Source organism: Camellia sinensis, chromosome 5, assembly GCF_055761805.1.
Source record: "Camellia sinensis isolate YWXY chromosome 5, ASM5576180v1, whole genome shotgun sequence".
Taxonomy (NCBI): domain Eukaryota; kingdom Viridiplantae; phylum Streptophyta; class Magnoliopsida; order Ericales; family Theaceae; genus Camellia; species Camellia sinensis.
In genome coordinates, this window is record NC_138965.1 from 132,445,186 (window position 1) to 132,472,317 (window position 27,132).

General features: G+C 38.1%; 1 protein-coding gene across 4 annotated transcripts; it reads right to left on the minus strand.

Moving 5' to 3' along the window:
• Window positions 1-46: 46 nt before the first annotated feature.
• LOC114265072 (golgin candidate 4) lies at window positions 47-27,132 on the minus strand. 4 transcript variants are annotated; one of them, XM_082869817.1, is made up of 16 exons: window positions 26,542-27,046; window positions 24,582-24,680; window positions 23,435-23,563; window positions 17,535-17,680; window positions 17,482-17,497; window positions 16,948-17,086; window positions 16,798-16,862; window positions 15,752-15,916; window positions 15,486-15,590; window positions 3,965-4,111; window positions 3,080-3,376; window positions 2,908-2,973; window positions 2,372-2,574; window positions 1,594-1,648; window positions 1,167-1,352; window positions 47-381 (listed from the first exon to the last, which is right to left on the minus strand). In XM_082869817.1, the coding sequence occupies exons 1-16, from the start codon at window positions 26,782-26,784 to the stop codon at window positions 97-99; spliced, it is 2,346 nt and encodes a 781-aa protein (XP_082725943.1). In that variant the 5' UTR covers window positions 26,785-27,046; the 3' UTR covers window positions 47-96. The 4 variants fall into 4 exon arrangements, with proteins under 4 accessions (XP_082725943.1, XP_082725940.1, XP_082725941.1 ...); XM_082869814.1 differs by lacking the exons at window positions 17,482-17,497; window positions 17,535-17,680 and having other exon boundaries at window positions 26,542-27,132; XM_082869815.1 differs by lacking the exons at window positions 17,482-17,497; window positions 17,535-17,680; window positions 23,435-23,563 and having other exon boundaries at window positions 26,542-27,129.

Genomic DNA, 27,132 nt, shown 5'->3' on the forward strand with positions numbered 1-27,132 from the left:
TAAAAAAATAAATGGAAAGTATTGCACTAGACTATAACAGCAACAAAAAAAAAAATAATTATACCTTTTCATTAATAAAACAATCCAACATTAGTTTCAATATCTTGGAAGCAATTTTGAAACCTGAAAACTGTGCTCTGACGAAGTTAGAGGAACTGTTGAGAACTCAGAATCTGAATGGTCCGACTGCTGTATGTTTCCCTGAGACAACGGCGGGCTGTTCTGGTTCGGGGAGGGGCTTAATTGAGAGAAAGAAAAGGCAGCACCAGTAGCATTCGTTCTTGCATCACCATTGGAGGCATTGATGGCTTCTGCAGATTCCCTCTTCTCTCGTTCTTCAGTTTCTTTGAGAAGGAAATCAACCCAAAGGTCTGCAAAGGACTGGAAAGGACAGTAACATGAATGCAGCGTTAGTTACCAATCTCAAGTGTTTTTTTGTTTTAATTACCAAATGCAGGTTGTTTCAAACTTATTTCCCAAAGTTGCTTCTTCAAGCTTGAAATGTTTCAAAAAAAAAAAAAATGAGGGTTTGGGAATTATTTTCAAAAGGATGCGGGGTTGGTAAATAAGTTTTGAAAAGACCCACATTTGTTTTTTTTTTTTTTTTTAAATAAAATAAAATAAAACTCCATGAATATCCAACAGAAGCCAGAAAGGTCGAAATACACAGGTGGCAATGAGGATCATTCAATGATAATGATGATGATCATAAAAATATTAGAAAGTCTAGAGAAATGGAAGTTAACCACAAAATAGTCACAGAAGAGACACAAAGGGTGTGTGGGACCCATGTCTGTAGCAAAACTGTCGGAAAATCGACAGCAAAACAGACTTGTCATTGGCAACTCGGAAATCTCCAAATTCAGAGAATTCTAGGATCTAACTTTGTGGTGCATAACTACAAACAATGAAAGAGAGGAAAATCTCCAAGCCTAACCATTGACTGTTGATTCCAAAAAAGGCTGCGACCACGTGATGGGGACTTATGAATAATTTTATCAAAGTTCGGTACTGGTTGTAGGATATATTGAGTCAGCTTATCAATCAAAAGAAATACTAAGCATATGGTAAATCACCCTTCAGGAACAGAAACCAAAGTAAACTGACTCCAGAACAGATGCAAATTTATGTTATAGGGTATACAATAAATAAAGAAGAAGCAGTACCTGGTTTTCAGATGCCATATTTGCATTAGATTCAGCCGAACCACCACTCCAAAGGCCACCAACTAGCCGACCTGGTATACCTAAAACACCGCGAACAACGCCTTTACCTGCACCTTGCTGAGCAACACCTATCCTCTGCTTATCTTCATCAGAGAATCCTAGCATGCGAACCATAAGATCCAAAACCTAGTGGCACCCTCATAAGTTAATCAGTGCATAACAAGTCAAATGGAAAATTTTGAAGAGGGTAGTGATTTTAACCCGGATAAGAGGAAGTAGTGGCTACGAAAATAGTGGTCTTCCATGCATCTTCTGTGCACGTAATACTAATGGAAAATTTGAAGAGTAGTGCTGTATCGATTTTGAAGAGAGAACCTCTTCATATATATAATTGAGAAATCAGAAATATTGTGTTATGAAATTATACCTCTTTGCTGTGGTTTCTCTGGAAGTAGGTTACCAACAATTTGATTACTATTCGCCTGCCCAAAATGCCAGTCATCTGTCAATACTAACTTGCAATTTCCATTATCTCAACGGAACATGACAGATAATGAATGCAGAAACATATATAAATCGAAATTCAATTAAGTTTTGTATCTGACATCGAACTAAGATGAAAACAAAAGAAAAATCTTGGATATAACATTTAAAAATGGAAATGATGAAATTTAGACGATGGCAAAAGAAATTATGGCTGCAGGTTACAACTGCAGCCATGGAAGTGACTTCAAAGGTGGTAGGGGTGATGGTTCTATCCTATGCATCCTTAGGAGAGAAGTTTAATCCATCTTCGTTGACTCATAAAATCAACAATTTGAATAATCTCAACAACTAGCATCACATTCAAAGCTTGAATGCCTCTCTCTCTCTCTCTCTCTCTCTGGGGGTGACATTTGACAGAAAACAAATCATTCTGATAAATACCACTCAGAAAAAGAAAATCAGCAATGAAATTAGATTCTTTACTATATTATATTGTTCTTAATAAGTTCATAAAAGTTTGATGCAATTGTCTACATTCATAGAAGGAATTAGATGTGGCAAACCCAATAGTTGAAATTGGGGCTTCCGTACGAGTGCAAGCATGTGAACTTGCACAACAATCTATCTTCATATTGAATTGTACTAGCCAGAAGCTAATCAAAATGGATTAAAAACCTAATATCATAATAATAACAAATCTGAAATTTATAGAGGCACACCTGTCGACAAAATAGTCAGAGTCCATTGACATCCTGTTAATTCTTGACATGCTCTGTTCAAAAGCTCGACGTAGTTTTGCATTGTCTTCCTCAAGCTTATTTACTCTGTCTCTTCCTTCTGCTAGTATCCTTTCAGCTTGTGAAAGCTTTTTCAACGAATCCTCCTTCTCACTCTTTAATATCTCTGCCTGTTGATGTGCATCCTGGTGGAAGAAGAGACAATTTCATACCCAAAAAACTAGTAGAGAGGAAGATTGGCTATGCAAATCACAGTATAGCAAATAATGCTCAAGTTTCAAGAAGATTTTAGATTTAACTCAGATAAAAGATTCATTAACAAATAGATAAGAAGCCTATTAAATATATTGGCTAAAAATGTTGAGTGCCATTTAACAGTACAAATGTGCATCATGTCGATTAATATAGCACCATAACGAATGACCAAAAAAACAAAGAAAATTTGTTAGAATTCTAAAACAAATGCAATAGTTCCGAAAATGAAATGATAACAATGAATGAAATGAGAAGTACTAAACCTTTAAAACCTCTGAAAGTTTAGCTAATTCTTCTCTTGCCCTTGCCATATCTCCTTCCAAATGTTCCTGACAATATATGTGAAAATAACACAAAAAAAAACAATTTGAAGATTGGATGGCTCTAGCCTGCCCATTGTGTTTACACAACTAAACAAGAAGAGACAATATATACCTTAGCTTCAATTTCTGCATAGTACTGGCCCAAAGCAGTTTGAAGATTTAGAAGTTCAACATTTTTGGCATCTATAGTGCTCATACAACTTGTCAGTTTTCTTTTTAGGTCATCAATGATCTCCTCGTACTTTTGAAGTTCATTGTTGTTGGTCATCTTAACTTCCTCTTGACTTGCAATTGCATGCTTCTGAGCCTTCTCCAAATTTAAATTTTGGAGTTTCAGAAACTCATTCTTTTCTCGTAGTTCTTCAATAATCTTGCTGTCCTCATCCATCTTTTCTGATTCCTCAGATTCCTAGAAAATATTGCAGCAAGACAAACCATCTTCAATTTTGACTGCAGAAATTTTCGGACAGTAATTTTACTTGTGATGTACAGAATCCAGGATCCACCTAGAAAGCTTCGTCGCTTTTCAAAAAAAAAAACAGAGAAGAATCTACAACATGAAACAGAAAGTAATACTGATGGAAGGAACAAGAAAACACAGAATTCATCATCCAGTCCAAGAGAGACCCAAATTCAAACACACATGCCAGAAAAAACGGCCCAAAACTAATGACAGGTTCAAATCGTGAAACAGGGGGTTATATAAATCATTTTATTATAAGCAAGCTATAGATATAATGATTTAAAAAATACATAATTAGGAAAAATATATATTTATGCCTAAACACTTCAAAAAAAAAATTTGAATTATTGCTAAATCATGATCATTGCTTATTCCTGGTTAGGTTCTTTGTTAAATCTATTATTGGGAGTATTTGCAAACTCTCCACATATACATAGGTCATGTAACCCCCCTATGGCAAAAGTACAAAGAAGATCATGCTCTCAGCACAAACCAGCAGAACATTCTCACAACAGAAAAGTTGTAATCAGCAACCTTATCCAATAAATGCTGCTTAAGCCGGTTCAGTTCTTGCAATGCTTTGTCCCTTTGTTGGCATGTTTCCTTCAAATCTTTCTCCAGTTTTTGCAGAGATAGCTCCATCTCTTCTTTTCCAGGAAAATGTCCCGTCGACTGGTCCTTCTGCATGGAAACATTTATTGGCATAATGAGGAAACTACAAAAGTGCATCAACCACCAATATGCATAACATAATCTTGCTGAACATTATTGTAGAAATACCAGGAAGCAAAAGTAAACAAATACACTCGCAAATAACCAGGGAAGGTGCAGTGGGAGGGCGCAAGAAAGAAACTTCAAGTTATTTTACCATGGCCCTTGATCAATTATTTGTCATGTTGTGGTCCTCCCCACCCCAATCACAATTCCCTCATAATCCTTCATCTCGCTATAATTTTTTCTCCATACAATAAAAGTGCATCCCTCTATCTTTCACCCTCCACAACTTCATAACATATTATTTAGTACATATAATAAGCATCATCATATTTTTCATACATCACAAAAGTTATACGTATTTCAAATAAAGTGGTGCTACATCCCCCTAATTTTGTCCCCCTAATGCCACCTCTAATGATGTGGCCCACTTCCATGTGAAGTGGTCCTACACTCCTCTCCCTCTCATCTGTAGCTTCCCTAATTCCACATCATTAGAAGTGGAATTAGGGGGGAGCAAAATTAGGGGGATGAATCATTATTGTTTCAAATACTACACAAAACAAAATGGTGCCTTAGACTTTAGTGCTAACCTGGGGTTTAATTATAAAGCACATACTGAGGTTCAAACCTAATTAGTAAATAAAAAAAGCATTACAATTCTTTAAATCTTATAAAGTAATATCCAATTCAATAATTTGATTATTTAAACATAGATTTGATATTTTCTATCAATAATGAATTGAATATTTTGCATGCCTCTATAAATTGATATAAAGTTTTAAAACTATTCACACATTAATATTCAAGGCAACTAAATGATGTCATGATATTTATCTAATTTTTTATTTAAACATGAAAACTGAGAGCAAGGTTAAGCACTTAGTATTTTTCGTTTCACCGGCGGGCGGCAACCTCGCCTTGGCCGCCCGCCGGACCTCAACCTATTCCTCTTATTTTCTACACATACCTTCCCATCACTGCCTAAATCCTCTCTCTTGAGGCCAATGTGAATTCCTCTTCTTCATAATCTGCACTAACTGTGGCATCTTTTCCTGGGGCAAACTCTGCAACCCAACACTCAATCTATGCTTCTCCTCCATGCTCATTTGCCTCTTATTAGGATCCTTCGCCTTCGGCTTTGGTTTGGGCTTCGCCACAGCCTTGAGCTTCACTGCAGCTTTCAGCTTCACGGCAGCCTTCGGTTTCACAGCAGCTTTTGGCTTCGCAGCTGGCTTGGCCTTTGCCGCTGGCTTGGGCATCACAGCGGCTTTAGCTTTTGGCGCAGCAGCTTTTGTCTTAGCCGGAGCCTTCTTTTCCTTTTTCGCTTTTACAGCCTTCGGCTTTGCTTCCCTCTGGTGGCTCCCCAGGTTCCACCTGAGCTGCATGATTCATTTATAGCTGCAATTGATAAGGGAAGTATTAGAACAATGCCCAATAGAAGTATGCCAGCTGCTCCTTACCCTACTCCTGGAGCACTATTAATAGGTGATGCTTTCAACATGCGTCATCCTTTAACTGGTGGAGGAATGACTGGAGCCCTGTATAAGGTGTTTTGTGCATCTCCTGATCAAGCAAGGAAGGAAATGCGTGAAGCATGTTTTGATTATTTGAGCCTTGGAGGTGTGTGTTCAACAGGACCAGTGGCTTTACTCTCTGGTCTAAATCCTAGCCCATTGAGCTTGATACTCCATTTCTTTGCTATAGCCATATATGGTGTTGGCCGTCTCTTGCTACCATTTCCTTCCCCTAAGCGCCTGTGGATAGCAGCTAGATTATTTTTGGGTGCATCGGCTATCATTTTTCCCCTCTTTCTCTCACATGGGCTTGTCCCCTCTCTCTCCTCCGTTTGATTTCAAAATCCATTATTTTTATTTATTTTCTCCAAACCACTTTCCTTATTTCCCCCATCTTTCATTTTGATTTCAAATATATTTTTATTATTTCTTTCTTTATTTTTCTTTCACATTATTTTTTAATCTTTTTCAAATTCCATTCATATCATATAGCTTTGCACACCAAACCATCTTTTATTCATCTCAGGGATCAACCCCGATCACAATTTTAACAAAAAAAAAAAAAAAAAAAAAAAAAAAACAACCACAACAACACAAACCACAACACCACAAGATTTGTTTTCTTTTCTGCAGACGGCCACCCACCGACCTCACTTTTTCGCCTATTCCGCCGGTCTTTTCTTCTTGCCTCCGTCCTGGGCGGCCCTTGACGGTGTTGCCTCCGTGTTTCCCACTCCACTGGGCACGATCACTCCACCCTGCTCCTCCACTACAACATATGGCGGACCTCCAAATCGGAACATAACGGTGGCCTTCCGCTTCAGCTCCTTATTTTCCGCCTTTAGCACACTTATCTCTGCTCGCGCATCCTTATACATGCGTTGGAGCAGAGCCAGTTGGGCGTTTAACTGCTGCACCTCATTTGTCCTACTCTGCAGCCGGTGCGACAAGTTTGTGACCGCAGTCATAGTTTCAACACAGGACTTCAATGTATACTGATTAGCTTCAATATCCGTTTGCACTGCCATTTTTTGCTCCACCGACCGCATCGGAAAGTTCAACGGAGCAAAACCAGAGGTGTTTGGTTGAGGTTCACAAGCCACCGCACCAGTTATCTCTCTTGTTGACTCGTTAAGGTCGGGAAAGAGAGTGAGCAGACCACGGGAAGAAGAGGCTATGTTCTGGGTAGCTGAACGGGAAGAAGAAGCCATGTTTTTGGGTTGCTGAGTGTTTCCGAGAAGGGTTGGTTACAGAATGTTACCGAGAACGAAGAGGTTTCAACTAGTTTGTTATGCTTCCAAGCCTCAGACTTCGCTTTGGTTTATAAAGACAGTGATGAAGAGGCCGACACGCCACTCTGTCGCTCATGTACCTCGCCGCGTCTCCGGCTCACCTTTTGATGGCTCGATGCTTTCTGTCGGGCACGCCTTTTGATGAAGTGGGCGCGCCTTTTGAGGGCGCGACTTTTGAGGGCTCACTATATATATCCATATATATATATTTGGGCAGCCTATATACACCATCATACAGTGTATTTTTCAAGGGTCCGACAAGACTCAGTAAACTGTCCCGACATTGATTCCGGTTAGCTCCTTCATGGGTCCGACAAGACTCTGTAAACTGTCCCGACATTGATTCCGGTTAGTTTCTACAAGGGTCCGACAAGACTCTGTAAACTGTCCCGACATTGATTCCGGTTAGTTTCTACAAGGGTCCAGCAAGACTCTGTAAACTGTCACCACAACTGTCACAACATTGTCTGCTACAACGGTCCGACATGACCCCATAAACTGTCTTCTACATCGGTCTGACACCGCCATCCAGTGTCCTCTACACCGTTATGACACCACCATACAGTGTCCTCTACATGGTTATGACACCCCCATACAGTGTCCTCTACAACGTTATGACACCACCATCCAGTGTCTTCACCAATGGTCTGACACGACCATACAGTGTCTCTTATCCTCTTTTATTTTTATGTATTTTCTTGTTTTGTTACTCTCTCCAAACTCAAGTTGGTTAGTTCCTATCCCCCTTGAGTTTGCAGGGGGCTGTTAAAATCCACCTACTCTCCACCTACTTCACCCACTTAAACCTACTCCACTAAACCTAACCCACTACACCACTACCACCTCACCTACTCCACTAAACCTAACCCACTACACCACTACCACCTCCACTTCACCTACTCCTTACCTACTACACACTCACCCTCTTCTATATATAGGAATCATGAATCATTGTAATAGATATCAATATAAATCAATCAATAATACAATTCTCTATTTCTCTTTATACATTAAATTTCTACATCAAGAAAAAAATATATATATAAAAATTGTAAAAAAAATCTTGTGAAATAATAGACCTTATGTAGACATAATTTTTGGAAAGTAAAAAGTTTCAACATATTTCGAAACTCATGTCACAAATATTCACCATTTAGTTGTTAGACTAAATAGTTAGATTATTTAATAATAGGTTCTTATTTCTGATTTGGATTTCAGATTGCTAATTACTCACTTCAAACAAGTGAAATCTCCAATTAATTAGGGGGATTTGGTCAAAAGCCCCTCATAATAAAATTTTAATGCATTAAGGACAAGCACAAAAAGTTTTCCTTGAAAAGTCCAACAAATATTACTATTATCAAAATATTAAACTTTAAAATAACATAATTTTTTATGTAGATGTCGGTTTTTAATAAAATTAATATTTTTAGAATTCTCTCATCAAGATCTATCAAATAAGATCGATGTTGACTATGAAATTTGTTAAGTGTAAGGGGTAATTTGGTCTTTATGTACTAAATAGTTGTGTACAAGGGGGAAACCCTATGTTTTTTTAATTAAGTAATATACAGCAGCTCTCTCTCTCTCTCTCGTTGTTGTTGTTGTTGTTTTTGTTCTTCTTCTTCTTCTCATCATCTATACATTCAACGTGGTATCAGAGCAATATCTTCCTCCTTGAAGATGATTCCTCTCATTCTTTAGGTACGTCTATAGCAGCAACAAAAAAAAAAAATATTAGCATGCTCGAAATTTAATGGGTATTCACCCTGTAATCTCCTATTGATGTTTTGGTCATTCTTGATTGTTTTTTCCAATTTTTTTGATTTTTCGTCAAAAGCCTCACGCAATGTAGGAAACGAAGAGCGACCCAACACCTGAACCCGTATCTGATCATACTCCAAATTCAGGCCAGCAAGAAAGTCATACACCCGCTCCTTCTCCATAGCCTGCTAAAACATAGTGGCATCCATGGAGCAAACTGGCTAGAAACTCTGGTAGAAATCTAGCTCCTGCCATAAACCACTCAACTCAGCATAGTAGACTGCCAGAGAGCGATCCTTCTGATCCAAACCCCTAATCTTTTTATGCAATTCATAGGCCTGTGCATCATTCCCCTATTGAGAATACATCTGAGAGGTAGCTATTCAGATCTTGTGAGCAGTATCCATCAAGAGAAAAGTCAAACTAATGGTAGGCTCCATCCTTGAGGTTGCTTGCTCTCTCTTGTTTACCATGAACATTCCTAAGTCTTTTGGGGGGGGATACTGTTCTTACTGCGGCTTACCTTATTAACTGTATGCCCTCTAGTGTCCTCCACTTCCAAATTCCTCTTGAGCTTCTTCCTGTGACTTATCCCACTTCTTCCCTTCCGCCTCAGGTTTTTGGTAGTGCCTGTTTTGTTCATCTTCAATCTCATACTCGTGGAAAGTTTGATCCTAAGGCTGTCCGGTGTGTCTTTCTTGGTTATTCTGCTACTTAGAAGGGCTACAAATGCTATGACCCTCACACTCATAAGCTGTATGTTAGTATGGATGTCACCTTCCGTGAATCTGAGTCCTTTTTTTTCTGGTCCTCCGCTATCTCCTCAGGGAAAGAGTGGTATCGATGAGATTGCGGATGAGACGGCATCATATCAGCATGAGTTGTCTTTTTTCCTTCCTAATCAGCGAGCTGTTATTTGTGGTGAGGGGGAGCGTAGCAGTTCTGTTGATAAGGAGTCGAATATCAGTGGTCGTTTGGACAGTGCTGATCTTAAGACTTATTCACGGCGTCAGAAAGAGCAAGATTCTCTTGTGCCACCACGTCAATCATCATCTCTTATGCCAATCCCACACCCAGTTTCCACTAACTCTACAGGTAATGATCCTCAACCCATTTCTTCACCTGTTGTTGATAGTCTTGTTACTGATGATTTGAGTCTTCCTATTGCTCTCAGAAAGGGGGTTAGAGCCTGTACTCAACACCCTATTTCTAAATTCGTGTCATATGATTCGTTGTCTTCTCTATATCGTGCTTTTGTTTCGTCTCTTTCTTCTGTGTGTATTCTGCAAGGTTGGAAAGAAGCCATCAATGATCCTAAATGGAAGGTAGCTATGGTAGAAGAGATGCAAGCTTTGAGTAAAAATAACACTTGGGAGTTGGTATTTCTTCCTAATGGGAAAAAACCAGTAAGATGTAAGTGAGTGTTCACCATTAAGCACAATGCAAATTGGACGATTAAACGGTACAAAGCAAGACTAGTGGCCAAGGGATTTACCTAGACATGGAATAGATTATCAAGAAACTTTTGCCCCGATAACAAAGATGAATTCTATTTGAGCTATTCTGTCGTGTGCTGCTAATTTGGGATGGTCTCTACAACAACTAGATGTGAAGAATGCTTTTCTTCATGGGGATTTGGAGGAGGAGGTATATATGGATGTATCTCCAGGATTCTCATCTCAGTCTACAGTTGGAAAGGTTTGCAGATTGAAGAAGGCTTTGTACGGATTGAAACAATCTCCTAGAGCCTGATTTGGTAAATTTCTAAAGGCAATGCTGGGATTTGGGTATCAGCAAAGCAATCCGGATCACACCTTGTTTGTCAAACACAATGTACATAAGGTAACAGTGCTTATTGTATATGTGGATGACATAGTTGTGACAGGTAATGATGAAGAGGAGGTAACCCATCTCAAGATGCAGTTAGCCAAGGAGTTTAAGATAAAAGATCTTGGTCCATTGAGATACTTTCTTGAGATTGAAGTTGCCAGTTCTGATAAAGGCATCTTCATTTCTCAAAGGAAGTACATTCTAGATCTTCTTAAGAAAAGGGGCATGTTGGGCTGCAGACCAGCTGATGCACCGATTAAGACTAATCATCGTCTTTGTAGTGGGGTTGGTGAGCCTGTAGAGAAGGAAAGGTACCAAAGACTTGTGGGAAGACTGATATATCTCTCTCATACTCGACCAGATATTGCCTATGCAGTTGGGATAGTGAGTCAGTTTATGCATGATCCTCGTGCAACTCATTTGGATGCAGTCTATCGCATTTTGAGGTACCTTAAATCTACCTTTCGAAAAGGAATTTTGTTCTCTAATCATGGTCACTTGAGGTTGAAGGCATTCACAGATGCAAATTGGGTAGGCTCTATAGATGACTGACGCTCTACCTCCAATTATTGTGCTTTTGTAGGGGGAAATCTAGTCACATGGCGTAGTAAGAAGCAGGTGATAGTTTCCAGATGTAGTGCTGAAGCTGAATACAGGGCTATGGCACATAGAACATGTGAACTAATATGGCTTCAATCTTTGTTGAGTGATATAGGGCTTGATTAAAGTGATCCCATGACTTTGTATTGCAACAAGAAGGCTGCTATTAGTATTGCACACAATCTTGTTCAACATGACCGGACTAAGCATATTGAGATTGACAGACATTTCATTAAGGAGAAATTAAACAAGGACGTGATATGTATGCCTTTTGTTAAGTCTAAAGATCAACTGGCGGATGTTTTTACTAAAGGTCTTAGTAGTAAAGTCTTTCACCCTATTTGTTGCAAGTTGGGCAAGAGAGACATATTTGCACCAACTTGAGGGGGAGTGTTAAGTGTTAGGGGTAGTTTGGTCTGTATGTATTATTCCTATTAGTATAAATAGTTGTGTGTCCCCTATGCTTTTTGAATTAAGTAATATATAGCAGCTCTCTCTCTCTCTCATTATTCTTCTTCTTCTTCTTCTCCTTCTCATCATCTATACATTCAACAAAATTCTTTTTTTAAAAAAAATTATTACCGTTGAAATTGATGTAAACAATAACAGTAATATGTTACTCTTTGACGGTAACATATTACTCTATCTAACAATAACATGTTACTCTATTTGACAATTACTCTATTCTATTTGATAATGTTAGAATTTCTCTCCACCTACCACCTCCACTATCACACACCCCACACCTACCACCTCCACTACCACCCACTTCACCTACCACCTCCACTACCAGCTACACCTACTACCATCTTCTCTTCTATATATAGGAGTTATATAGGAATTGTAATAACAACAATATATCAATCAATAATACTTCAATTTTAACATGGTATCAAAGCCAAGTTAACAGCTTAGTCATTCTGCTTCACCGGCGGGCGGCAGTCTCGCCTTGGCCGCCCGCCGGACCTCTACACATACCTTGATCACTCTGCATGTGCTTCCTCCCCAGCTGCTGTCCAAGCACAGAACTCTCTCTCTCTCTCTCTCTCACACTCACGAGCCTCCCCAGAGTCGAGAGTTCCGTAACAATGGCGGCGACACGTAGCCTCCTCCGATCACCAATACTCAAATCCCCTCTCCGATCTCTCTCCACCTCCGCCGCCGCCACCTCCAACCACAACAACCACCAGTCCCGCCACCAACCTAACACTTTCCTCAACAGCTGGAACCCTCCAAAGGACCCCAAAGAGGCCGAGGCTAAACTCCTTCAGTTGAGGCGCCAGTACGCGAAGAAGAAGGATAAAAATGAACTTGTGCGTCGACAAAGTTCCATGTGGGTGCGTTGGTCTGGGCTGTCACGTGGGCTCATTCTTTGTGGTGGTCAGTGGGGATTATCCTATTTGAATTTATCACAGGAATCCCACCTTTCCATGCCAAAGCAAAAGTAAAAGTTTTAAAGTTCTCTCATCACGCTCTTTCCATTTTACTTTTATTTTAATATATATATATTTATTAAAATAATGAATCATCAAACCAACATCATGTGCTGGTTCCACCCACATTATTTTTCACTTTTCTTTTATTTATATATATATATATATATATATATATCTTTTATATATTAAATAAAAAAAATAAAAAAAAATAAAAACATCATCTCTCCTCCGTTTGATTTTACACTCCATTATTTTTATTTATTTTCTCCAACCCACTTTCCTTATTTCCCCCATCTTTCATTTTTAATTTCCAATATATTTTTATTATTTCTTTTCTTTATTTTTCTTTTCCATTATTTTTAATCTCTTTCCAATTCCATTCATCCCATATAACTTTGCATACCAACCATATTTTCTTCATCTCCGGGATCAACCCCGTTCACAATTTTCCACCAAACACAAAAAAAAAAAAAAAAAAAAAAAAAAAAAAAAAAAAACGACCACACAAAACGAAACACACCAAACACCCACATCCACAGGCGGGATTTTTCTCTACTCTGCCGCCGGTCTTTTCTTCTTGCCTCCGTCCTGGGCGGTCCTTGCCGGTGTTGCCTCCGTGTTTCCCACTCCACTGGGCACGATCACTACTCCCTGCTCCTCCACTGCAGCATATGGCGGACCTCCAAAACGGAACATCACGGTGGCCTTCCGCTTCAGCTCCTTATTTTCTGCCTTCAGCACACTTATCTCTGCTCGCGCATCCTTATACATGCGTTGGAGCAGAGCCAGTTGGGAGTTTAAATGCTGCACCTCATTTGTCCTACTCTGCAGCCGGTTCGACAGGTTTGTGACCGCCGTCATGCTTTCCACACATGCCTTCAAAGTATACTGATTGGCCTCCACATCCGACTGTACTGCCATTCTTTGCTCCACCGACCGCATCGGAAAGTTCAACGGAGCAAACTCCGGGGCGCTTGGTTGAGTTTCCAGTGCCGCCGCACCAGTTCTCTCTCTCGTTGACTCGTTGAGGTCGGGAAAGAGGGTGAGCAGCCCGCGGGAAGACGATGAAGCCATTTTCTAGGCAACAGAGTGTTACAGAGTGTCTCTCTCAGAAATCTCTCTCAGAAAACAGAGTGTTACAGCGTATCTCTCTCAGAAATCTCTCTCAGAAAACAGAGACACCAGAGTATTACAGAGTATCTCTCTCAGAAATCTCTCTCAGAGAACGAAGAGGTTTCCACTGGTTAGTTATGCTTTCAAGCCTCAGCCTCCGTCTTGGTTTAATAGCCGAGGTAGCCACGCGCATCGCACGCCTCTTGCCACCAGACGACAAAACGGGCGCGCAAGCCAAGACGCCCGACAAACTGGCACGCCTTTTCATGGCACATCTTTTGATAAAGTGGACACGCCTTTTGATGAATTGGGCACGCCTTTTGATGGCACGCCTTTTTGAAAAATTGGGCACACCTTTTGAGGGTGCGACTTTTTAAGGGTCCGACAAGACTCTGTAAACTGTCCCGACATTGATTCCGGTTAGCTCCTTTATGGGTCCGACAAGACTCTGTAAACTGTCCCGACATAGATTCCGGTTAGTTTCTACAAGGGTCCGACAAGACTCTGTAAACTGTCCCGACATTGATTCCGGTTAGCTCCATCAAGGGTCCGACAAGACTCTGTAAACTGTCCCGACATTGATTCCGGTTAGCTCCTTTATGGGTCCGACAAGACTCTGTAAACTGTCCCGACATAGATTCCGGTTAGTTTCTACAAGGGTCCGACAAGACTCCGTAAACTGTCTTCTACAACGGTCCGACATGACCCCATAAACTGTCTTCTACAACGGTCCGACATGACCCCATAAACTGTCTTCTACAACGGTCCGACATGACCCCATAAACTGTCTTCTACATCGGTCTGACACAACCACACAGTGTCTGCTACAACGGTCCGACATGACCCTGTAAACTGTCTGCTACAACGGTCCGACATGACCCCATAAACTGTCTACTACAACGGTCTGACACGACCATACAGTGTCTCCTATCTTTATTTTATTTTTTATGTATTTTCTTGTTTTATTCCTCTCTTCAAACTCAAGTTGGTTAGTTTCTATCCTCCTTGAGTTTGCGGGGGGCTGTTAGAATTTCTCTCCACCTACCACCTCCACTATCACACACCCCACACCTACCACCTCCACTACCACCCACTTCACCTACCACCTCCACTACCAGCTACACCTACTACCATCTTCTCTTCTATATATAGGAGTTATATAGGAATTGTAATAACAACAATATATCAATCAATAATACTTCAATTTTAACAGATAATAACATGTTACTCTGATTCACAGTAACATGTTACTCTGGCAGTATTGTCTAAGAAAAGAAAAAATATATATTTTACTTTATCCTTACTCAATTATGTGTTTTCTCCTTAGGGGGTTTATGAAGAAAAATAAATTAGGCTGTCATTTTTACCAAACAATGGTCCAATGGAGAGGTTTTGACTAAATTTCCCAATTAAATTAAGAACAAAAGCAATGCATGTGGTGCACAAACATGCACATGATAAAAAAATCCAGGGATAATAAGCTAAATGAAGAGGGAGTGCCTATGTGAACATGGGGGAGTTTGTGAGGAGTGGGACAGTAGCATAATTTAAATTATTTAAAATTACTATTTAACCTTTTAGATCCTTTGTGTTTAGAAAATATATAGAGGATATTCAGTAGAATGTCAAAAGATTTGTCTAAAATCTGCCAAAAAATTAGGACCACCACTTTGCTTTCTATAATGATATAGATATGCCAAAAGAAGAAAAAAATATATGACAAAATGTTCAAAAGGGCATAAGAAAGAGACATTTTTCCCAACAATTTCCAAAGTTGTAGAAAGACCACCTCATTCAAACTATTTGAAATCTCTTGATGATTATGAGGAGGAATTTTGTGGGGTGAAGAATTATCAGCAGCTTTCAAGGCAGCTTCGAGTTCAACCTTCTCCATCTATCACAAATTAGATAAGATAACATTAAAGCAGGCTCAAGGAGCAAGATTGCTAATATTGTGATTGAGCTTTATAAATCCGGTAAAAAAAATAGAAGCCTATAAATTTTAGAACACATGTGCAACATACTAGCAAATATATAATAATGATAAGTATCAACCTTAAGATTATTGTTCTCCTTCTCCAGGGTTGCAATCACTCTTTTTAAACCCTCTGCAATGTCATCTGTTTCTGCATTCTCCCTTCTAGTCAATTCTATTTGTAATCGTCTTACTTCTGATATTTTCTCATTCAATTCATCACGAATTTTGTTCATCTCCATTTTCTGCAAGGAGATCACCATGTGTGGGTGGAAGAAAAGAAAAGATTAGATTGCCAAGAACCAATGAAAAGAAGAAGAAGAAGAAGAAGAGAGAGAGAGAGAGAGAGAGAGATAATATACAGAATATACATAAGTAAAGACAACTTTGAAAACACACAAAACGAAATTGAAAAGTTCATGCCAGAGCCAAATTCTTAAGAACAGTTTTAAAATCATAGAACTCTACACAGAGGTTACACTTAATGATGTACATGGGTGTATCATATACACACAACATACATATGATGTTAATGGAGAGTATAATTCATGTCACGAACACTACCAGATATTCATGTTTCATGAAGACCCACACACTAAATTCCCAGCACTATGCTACAGATTCTACCAGAGTACAAAATCCTGTGCATGCACACAGCACCTCAAGTGATGTTTTGTTAAGCAATAAAACTTGGCTTAAACCCTTCACCACTTTAATCCACATTTCAGTTTAGCTATTAGTTTCAATTCGTCTTTGTAAAGAAAATAGCAATCAAGATATTATAGTCAGTAGTAAGTTCCACTAATGAGAATATATTGGATCCTTGAAAAGGATCTTTGCCTCTTCCCCAAGATTTTTCAGCCAACAAGAAACAAAGAACATATAGATTGGATCCCTTTACAAACCAGACGGGATGAAACATTTATAGTACCATCAGAGATATTTAAGTTAGATTATGATCTTTATTTTTCACTGCAACGGAGAAAGGTAACAACTATTTGAGAAATAATTGGTGAATTTCAAGATAAATGAGTATAAGTAATTTATGGTCAACTTTACATAAATAATGTCAAAAAGCCAAAATAGCCATCAATTCCAATAGAAAGGAACCCAATTCAGAACTCACTTTGTCCTTGTCCACTTTTGATAAGTTCAGCTCCTCTTGAAAGGATTCATTCAACTTCAGTTCCTCTAGGAATGGAAAAGAGATCAGGCGAGAAATTTAAGACAACAAAATGTGATATTACAATTGGACATACAAAGAGTAGGGAAGTACCTTGTAATTTTAGCTGAATATTTGCTAACTTGTCACGTTCTTTCTCAAGTTCTAAGCCCAAGTTGTTTATTTCAGACTCATGAGCTGCCTGAATCGCTGCCAGAGACATGTTTTTCTCTTCTAACAAATCTGCAAGCTCCTAGAAAGCATTCATATATGTGTTGTCAACTTCAATCATTATGGACAAAGAACAAAAACGAAACACACTAACTAATCAACTTCAAGAGAGGAAACATGAAAAAAAAGGAAGAAAAAAAAAAAAAAAAACAGAAGTTGCATCATAAACACAGCGAAGTGACAACTTCTCAGGGAATGTGCTAATCCCAAAATTAAATTTTAATAAAAAATATTTACTCCATATGAAGGTTCCTAAAACTTAGAAATTTTAGCAAGCTAGCCAAAAATCAATTTGGAAATTGTAATATCAAGATCCAATCTAAGACACAAAATAGGTGATACATATTCATTAACTATATCTCACTCAAACTAGGATATATACTTGTCAGAACAAAACAGAACAAAAGGTACCATTACCTTTTCATTGCCCTGAATACCAGATTGTTTTGATTCTATCTTAGTGTGAAATGTGAATGATTTCAGGTTGCATAGATTGTTCAATCCCATTGCTTAGTCCATCCTGTTTATAGACAATTCCATTGTGTGTTTGATCACCAATAGAATGAAATTTTACAAGAGCTTTATGCTGCCAATTGGGCGACTGATCACTACTCCCCTGGACAAATTCCAGATAAGATCAGCCAATGATGCCCAATTCAAAGATGAATATTTATATTAGTGAAAATTTTATGATGAGGCTCATCCTAAAAAGTTCAAATGTTTATTAACAGGGAAAAAAAAAATGGAACAAATAGAATTATATTCCTAACCTAATGGAAGCACAATCTTAACAGCTATGAATCATGGATACAGATATGGTGTTACAAGTTTACAACAAAACCTAAGAAATTAAGATATGGAAACAGCCAGGGTACATTGATTTTTTTTTTTTTAATATAATTTTTAGTATTATATTATACATGAGCTCAAAGAATAGTTAAAAACCATTTTGTAGAAATTAAATATTAATTGAAGAGCCAATAGTCAATTTACTTTTGTTTTTAATCTCACTATTTTCTTGTTCAATAAGAAATAAAAATATTGTAAGACAATTTATGTGGTTATTCTAACAATTATACTCTAATGCCGTGCAAAAATTATTTTAATCTCAATTTTATAATAGTTTGGTTATGTAACTCCGCCGGGGTTGTTTAACAACTCCGCCAGTGCTAAGCCCGGGTTAAGGAGGAGGGTTGTGTGTTAGGTAGCCGACAGCCAACACGTAAAAAAAGCCGCTCGGGTCCCTTATGACAATGAATCCTACTTTGAATCATTTAAATGCTAGGTCGTTACCCTCAAAAGATGCGTTGCACCTGCCTCCGGGTGTTTCGAAAAGTGCGCAAGGGGCGCCGCATCGACGCCTGGGTGCGGTGAAAAATTGGCAAAGGTTCTCGTGTTTTTCTGGATGAGAGGTAAAGAAACTAGTCCGAGACTATAGATTTAGAGTAGCCACTTGAAATATAGGAACCTTAACTGGTAAGACGATGAAGTTGGTAGATGTTATGATTAGGAGGAGAGTTAGTATAGCTTGCGTACAAGAAACAAGTGAACGGGTGAGAAAGTTAGGGAAATTGAGGATACCAGTTTTAAACTATATTATAGTGGTAAGGATAGACGCAGGAATGGGATAGAAATCTGAATTGCTAAGGGTCTTGTGGAGAATGTAGTGGCAATCATTAGGAAAGGGGATAGGATTATGTTAGTTACATTAGTTATTAGAGGGAATATAGTGAATGTTATTAGTGCAAACGCCCCTCAAGTAGGATTAGAAGATCAGACTAAGAGGGATTTTTGGGAGCAAATCGATGAGATCTTACAGGAGATACCTGTAGGAGAGAACCTGGTTATAGATGGAGATTTTAATAGTCATGTAGGCATAGATAAATTAGTGCATGGTGGATACAGTTTTGGTGACAGAAATGAGACTGGCGAGAGTATCTTAGATTTTACGTTGGCTTCTAACCTGGTGGTGGCCAATACTATGTATAAGAAGAGAGGAGAGCATTTGATAACCTTTAAGAGTGGGTCAGTTAAGAGCCAAATAGATTACTTTTTAGTGAGAAAAGTGGACTGCCTAAAATGCAATGATTGTAAGGTGATTCTTGGAGAGAGCCTAACCTCTCAACATAGGATTTTAGTACTAGATTTATGTTTTAGAGGGCAATACCAAGCTAGGAAGGATGGTGGGTATCATAGGACGAGATGGTGGGACCTAAAAGGGAATAAATTAGAAATATTTAAGAATAGAATGGATAAGAAAGATACTTGGGATTTGGAAGATGATGCTAACACTATGTAGAACTCGATAGCTAATTGTATGAGGAGAATCTCAAGAGAAGTGCTTGAAGAGTCGAAAGGGACGGGACCCAGTTCTAAGAAAACTTGGTGGTGGAGGGAAGAGGTTTAAGCGGGTAGTTAAGGCAAAAAAAAAGTGCTTTAAAAAGTGGCAAAATGATAAAACTGAGGAAAACCTTAAGAGCTATAGATTGGCTAATAAGGAGGTCAAGAAAGTAGTCAGAGAGGCTAAGTTGAAAGCTTATGATGACCTATACACTAGACTGGATAGTAAGGAGGGAGAGAAGAGGGTACACAAACTTGCTAAGATATGGGAGAGGAAAACAAGAGATTTTAACCAAGTCATCAAGAGTGAGGATTCTAAGGTATTGGTGAGGGATAAAGAGATTAAGGAAAGATGGAAGAACTATTTTGAGAAACTGTTAAATGAGGAACATGGAAGTACGGCAATAGGGGAAGAAATAGCCAGTAATATGATAAATCAAGACTATAGGTTCTATCGAAGGATTAGAAATTTTGAAGTGGAGATTGCACTTAAGAAGATGAAATCAAATAAGGCTTTATGACTAGATGATATCCCTATTGAAACTTGGAAGTGTTTGGATAAAAAAGGGGTTGCTTGGTTGATTAGGTTGTTTAGCAAAATTTTGTTGACTAGGAACATGCCAAATGAGTGGAGGATGAGTATTTTAGTGCCAATTTATAAGAATAAAGGAGATGTCCAGAATTGCAATAACTATAGAGGAATCAAGCTAATGTGTCATATAATGAAAGTGTGGGAGAGGGTGATAGAACACCGATTGCGAGATATAACAGAGGTATCAGAGAATCAATTTGGGTTTATGCCTGACAGGTCAACAATGGAAGCGATTTATCTTTTGAGAAGAGTAATAGAAAAGTATAGAGAAAATAAAAGAGACATTCATATGATGTTTATCGACCTTGAGGAAGCATATGATAGAGTGTCCCGGGATATAATATGGTGGGTGTTAGCGAAGAAATGGGTGACAAAAGGTTGCATTGATGTGATTAGGGAAATGCATGAAGAGGTGGTGACCACTATTAGATCACCTGCTGGAGAGACAAATGAATTTCCTATCACTGTAAGGTTACACCAAGGATCTATCTAAGTCCTTATCTTTTTGCTTTAGTTATGGACGAGTTGACGAGAAATATCCAGGATGACGTGCCATGGTGTATTCTTTTTGCAGACGATATAGTGCTAGTGCATGAGACTAGAGAAGGAGTTAATACAAAGTTGGACATTTGGAGAAAAACTCTTGAATCTCAAGAATTCCGGATAAGCAGAACTAAGACAGAGTATATGGAGTGTAAATTTAGTAACAGTAACAATGAAAGCAGAGGAAAAGTGAAGATTGAGAACCAAGAACTGCCTAAGAGTAAACATTTTCGTTATTTAGGGTCGATTATCACAACAGCGTGAGAGATTGATGCGGATGTGGCCCATAGGATTAAGGCGGAATGGTATAAGTGGAGAGGTGGGTCTGGGATACTGTGTGATAAACGAATACCCACTAGACTTGAAGGTAAATTCTATAGAACGGCTATTAGACCAGCGATGTTATATGGGATGGAGTGTTGGGCAACCAAAAAACATATAGATAAGATGAGTGTGGCTAAGATGAGAATACTAATTAGGAATGAGTGTATTCGGGAATGGATAGGAGTAACACTGATAGAAGATAAGTTGAGAGAGAATTGATTGAGATGGTTTGGTCATATTCAACGGAGACTAACAGAGGCAATAATGAAGAGATGTGATGCTGTAACGGGAGATGGAAGTGTTAGGGGACGGGGTAGGCCTAGATTAATGTTGGTTAGCGTTGTAAATAGAGATATGGATCTACTTAATTTGACTAACGAAATGGCCTTTGATAAGATCGCGTGGAGAAGAAGGATTCATGTTAGCCGACCCCATTTGATTTTTGGTTTGGTTTGGTTCGGTTATGTGACCTAGAGTGTTCGAAAAGTATCCAATACTTCTCAAAATTAAAATCAAGTATCGGATGCATTTAGGAAGTATCTAATACATATCCGTGAGTATCTAAGGCGTATCTAGATCCAATATGGGTATGATACGGATAAAACTCCCCTTTCGAAGTATCTGTGCTTCACAGCTTAACAACAATAATACAATAAAATTATTCACCCAATTAAGCAGCAGAGGGAAATTCCATATCTTCCAAGTAAAGAAAGAATTATTAATAACATCAAATTTAAAAAATCTAAGAAAATATACAAATGTCAAAGTAAAATTGTTTCAAATTATATTAAGCCTAAAAATTGAGTCTGTATACCTAATGGATTCAAAATGTCCAAATAATAAGATTAAGGGCAGCATATGAACAATATCATGCAAATATTTATATTCTTGTGCATTCAAATCCTGAAACAAATTCAAACTATTAAGAGAAAGTAAAAGAAAGAAACCCTTGTATTCTATGAAGCACACGCAGACCCCTCTCTGGAGGTCACATACCAATGTCCGACACATATCGAACACACTGGAGAGAGTCAAACACGTTGATGACACTTGGACACATTGGGGATACTTTGGGACACACTAAGAAAATGTTTTTTTTTGCCAGAATAGCATATCCAAGGTCGATAAATTTAATGAGAATAAATATTTAACATAAAATAAATATATAATATTAAAAAACATGACATATAATAAATATATAAATTATACGTTTCACACGTGACCCCCGGTGTCTCATGTCCTGTATTTTTTGAAAATTTATGTGTCTGTGTCCGTGTTTGTGCTTCTTAGCCTGCATTCAATCTGAAAAATGGCTCATGCTTCTGACATGAGGGTTGTACACCCAATTGAGATGGTCACTTTGCTCAGGCATAAGCAGCCCCAACAGTTGCAAATATTGACAATTTCGAAACATCTATTTATTTTTTCTTTGTATCACAAATGTGAAGCCAAAGGAGACAGGGCATGCATCTCAGGTGACTCACTCTACATATTCTTGATGGTAAACAGCCCCTAAAGTAAATGCTAGAAGACAAAAATAGGAAAAACTATTTGATCAAGGGTATTTCCCTAATTTCCTAGATCAAGGACTTTTTCATGTATTTTAGATCTGGGATAATTTGGAAATTTTATTAGTATTTCCAGAGTCGATAAGTGTTTTTTTAAACATTTATTAAATCCTTTTCTTATTTGGAAATAGGTTTCAGTCCTAATTAGTTTTAGGAACTCTTATATCTTGTAGGAGAGTATTACGCTTAGGAGCTAGCTTTCTAGAGACAAAATACAAGTTTAGGTTAACGAAATTTCAACAGAATTTTGCTCTTGATGGTGAGATTCCCATTAAATGCTTTGAGGAGAGATTCCTAGGAAACCTTATTGAGATTCTAAAGTTTTAACTATTTTCTTCTTCTTCGTCTTGGTTGATTGTAATCCAGCAACCTCTGCATCCATAAGCTTCCTTAACCACCCTTTCCTTTAAAACTCGAAAACACTAAGACCTTGTTCCTAAACTCTAGCCTCAAACAACCTAGATCCCTGTTGTCTGAAAACACTCAACCATTACAAACAGTATTTGATTCTCAAACCCTAAACCTAATTTTCCACCATATTAAATTTACAAGACAGCCCTAATTCTCAGCTTTGAAGACGTTTGTCTTGCATCAATTCCAATTTTTCTAAATACTGAAGCTAAGGTCCTACATGCCCAAACAAAAAATATAGCCATGAGTCCCGAAAATGAAAAGTCAAGATAAACCATGTACTGCAGCTACTACAAGTAAATTATTTCACACAAGCAAGAAGTTGCGAAGAATGATTACATCATCAAAAGCAACAGTGTTGATACCCTTGCCTCTCAAAATTGTTGCTAAACATATCACAGTAAAACATTTAGAGTTGGGTATAATATAAGGCAGGCTTGCTTGAATAGCACAAACTTTAGAGCAAAGTTCAAATGAGAACTCTATTTGATTTGTGTAGCCAACCCCAAATAGTTGGGAAAACGCTTTCACAATATACCTTGAGGCCATTCAACGCATGCAAAGCAAAATAACTTAAAATTTCACAATATACCTTGAGGCCATTCATGCTATTTGTGGATGTTTTGAAACTCTCGTTTCTAGATGAATTTAGAGCAGCATTTGTTGCATTCAGATTTTGTTTCAACAAGCTATTTTCTTCATTCAATCTTGAAATCCGATCCTGTCAAATGTAATTTTTAAAGAACAAACATGAGTAAAAGGCTCTTCAAATCACAAAAAGGATAAATATCATTATAAAGCAAACAAAATCATTCAAAGAAAATATCAAAAACTTTATAAAACTGTCATTACAAGTAGATCAATTGGGCATAATAATTCATCAAGGGGTTTCATAATTGGAACAGGTCATTGAGTCACTAGTTTAACCAGTGGTACCATAATCATCCTTGAACTGCACATCATTTGGTTTCAGACTGCAGGTCAGGGGTTTAACTTCCCAGTAAATTAGCAGCAACAGCAACTGTAGCAATTTTGGCTAAGTTGTGGACGTCTTTACAAACTAAACTGTTCAAAATTAAACAAACAGGAATAATGAGTACTCAGTAATTAGAGGCAACAGTAAAACCACTCAATCCTTTCTCCCAAGTTTAAAGAGGGTCAGAACAGTAATTTTCCGAGTTAATGCATAGGACATCCCACAGCTAGTCCACCAGTCCAGCTCAATGAGCACAAGAAACACTACAATTTGAGCAGGATGAACTGAGTTAACTCACTTCTAGGCCTTAAATGGTCAACTTAAAGGACAAAACCAGCTAGGTGGCAAGGTGTCCTACAGTCCTGAACCACCAACACTCTTGACTATGACCAAAGTGCTGCACAACCCTTCCCTCCATGGGTCCAACTTCCCATGGTACCAACTATTAAGGTTGCTTGATGGGAGGAAAGTGATTGTGACAAATTTGATAATATTTGGGGTAAGAACCAACAAATCATAAGGCATCCACTAAATATAGTTGACTTAAACATACCTCAGTTGACTTCTGTCAAAAGATCACAACATCTTACAAGTAAAAATAACACACTTGGATGTTGAACCTATTGCCTAAAAATGTCATCATCAGTTTCAAGCTCAGACAAAACTAACAAAACATGTCCCAATAAAAATGTCCAACACCCAAGCTATAGCTATCAAAGAAAAACATTGCATTAAATGAACCAATCACAAAACAAACAAATACCTCTTTTTCCTTCAATAGAGCAGCATAATTAACTGATAATGCCTTAATTTCTGCCTCTGATTCATGAAGCCTCTTGATTTCTACTTTGTATTGTTCAACCTGGAACAGCCACCGAAATAGAAAACTTCACATCATTCACCATGGGAAAAAAATAAACTCCAAATCATAAAAAATTACACTCGCATTCACAAGGGACTAGGCATTCACAAGGGACTAGGCATAATGGCCAATGAATTCAAGAAGGACAACTCGGTGGCCTTAACCCTGACCCAAACTTTTGAAGCTCTATTTGATACATGGACTGGACTTGCGTCCATAAATTTCAACCCAACCTTAATCTGGACTTGGCATGGAGGCCTTGGCAAGCCAAGCTTTATATGTTAAAATTATTATTAGTTGGATCATTTTCAGCCAAATGAATGGTTGATTTCAAGTTAGTTACATTAACCCAAGCATCCATACCATGCGACTATTGTTCCATTAAAAGTCCACCATTTATCCTATAGTCTCAAAAGTTTTAACAAAAGCTGCTGAGCAACCAAAGAAACTTCAGCGAAGGGCCTAATCCCTCCCTCTCTCTAATAAAATATATAAAGAGATAATATATACACCCACATGTGTCCTTGTTTCATTTTGCCCAAGGACAACCAAAGTATTAGCCACAACCCTAAATCAGTGACTCACACCACAATAATAAATACAACACAAAGGTTCAGTGCAATTTGTTTTTATGGTTTTTAACTCCTTTTGATCATTTTTTTGTCATCAAAGCTTGGAAAAGATCAGAGCAAATCACTGTGTCTCTGAAACTGAATTCAGGCTGCCTGAACCTGGCTAATTTCATGAAAGTGAACCAGACTGAGCTTGGGTTGAGCGCCACAAATTGGAGGATGTGTTCAAGTCAGAAGTAGGGACTGATCTGAATTTTAAGGCTGACTCAACCTACCAAGTTGGAGCCATAGTAAATCCTCCAATTCACCATTATTATGCTTTGGAAATTCATATATTTATTTAAAATATAAACGGTAGCAATAGATTAGATAGTTACTCCTTTTTCTCCTTGATACCAAAAGAAGTAGGTAAAACTCATATTTGAAAGCTACAAAGTTTATGAAAGATATCTTTTAACGAAGCAATAATGCCATTCATATTGTTACATGAAGGGTATTTGACAATGCATCTCTTGATAGGGGATTCTTTAACGCATAAAATAGAGAGGGTTTATTGGGCAGATTTTATTGGCATGAATCTGTAAGAGATATTCCTGCTGCTCAAGAACTTTGTCTAGAATGATATTTTAGTGTTCAATGGAAATGACCTAATATTGGGCTCAGGTTGAATTTGATTGGTGGCTGCCATATTACAGCTTAGTTTGTACCTTACTGTGATGCAATCTGTGTCAGAATCCAAGCATTTTAGTACTTTGTCTTTCCATAGATTTGTGGTGGTATACCCAGGATTATTCATTTTTAGCTTATGATTGGTATTGTATTGGAATTCTTTTAATTCCTTAAAATTCATTTCATTGAGCCAAAACAATTCCTTAAAACGATTTGTATACACATTGAAATTTGGGATTAGCCTGTGTCTCTTTGTTTTTTTTTTTTCCTCAACTCCCCATAAAATGGCAATAATAACAGGCTTCAAATCAAACCACTACACTTGACACTAAAACACTCTCCAATCTAGATGGCAGACTGCAAAGTATCAACATACCAAAAAAGAAAAAAACTAAAGGGTACACTAAAATTGCAAAATCAGATCTTGGGAGCTATTATTTTTAACTAAAGAAACACAATTTTGTCAACGTATGCAATGAATGCGAACACATCCACACCAACACTCAGCTCCAAGTGAATAGTATAGAGTATCAAATTTGACACCTCAAAAATGAAACACGAGAAACATCGCATGCATGCAAGGATTTTGAAGCTTATACCAAATTCCAGAAACGAAATACCTCAGAATTGTCGGGGGAATCTTCGAATCCATTAGAATGCGAGGGCTGAAGGGAATAGGCGAAATTGTGAGAAAATCGGTGATCGGAGACGAGATGACCATTTCGATTGGGTGAATCATAGATCCCGAGCTCTTCTTCTTGTTGTTCATCATCATCATGGTAATCGTAATCGTAATCGTGGTGGTGAACATCGAGCGCCATTTTGTTGAGGTTTTCTTTAAGATTGGCGAGTGTGCTCCACATGATTCAATTCCTCACTGCCCTCGATGAGAGGTCTAATGGCAAATATGGACGGAGGAAGAGATAAATGGTATGTTGGAAGGAATCTGGATTTGATTTGATACTTATATGGAAATGAATGAATGAATTGAGATTTTGAGGGGTCAAGACAGCGAGAGCGTGTTTATTAACTAACAGTAATTAATTACCAGTAATAAAACCAGTGTGGGCCCGGCCGTTACTACTTCGATCCATCCTTTTCACAACTCGTACGGTGCAGGAGGTTTAAGGTAAGCAAAATCATAGAATCGACGGGAGTCTTAGGTGGTCAATTTTTTCTTATTTTTTATATTTTTGTTCATCACTCAACGT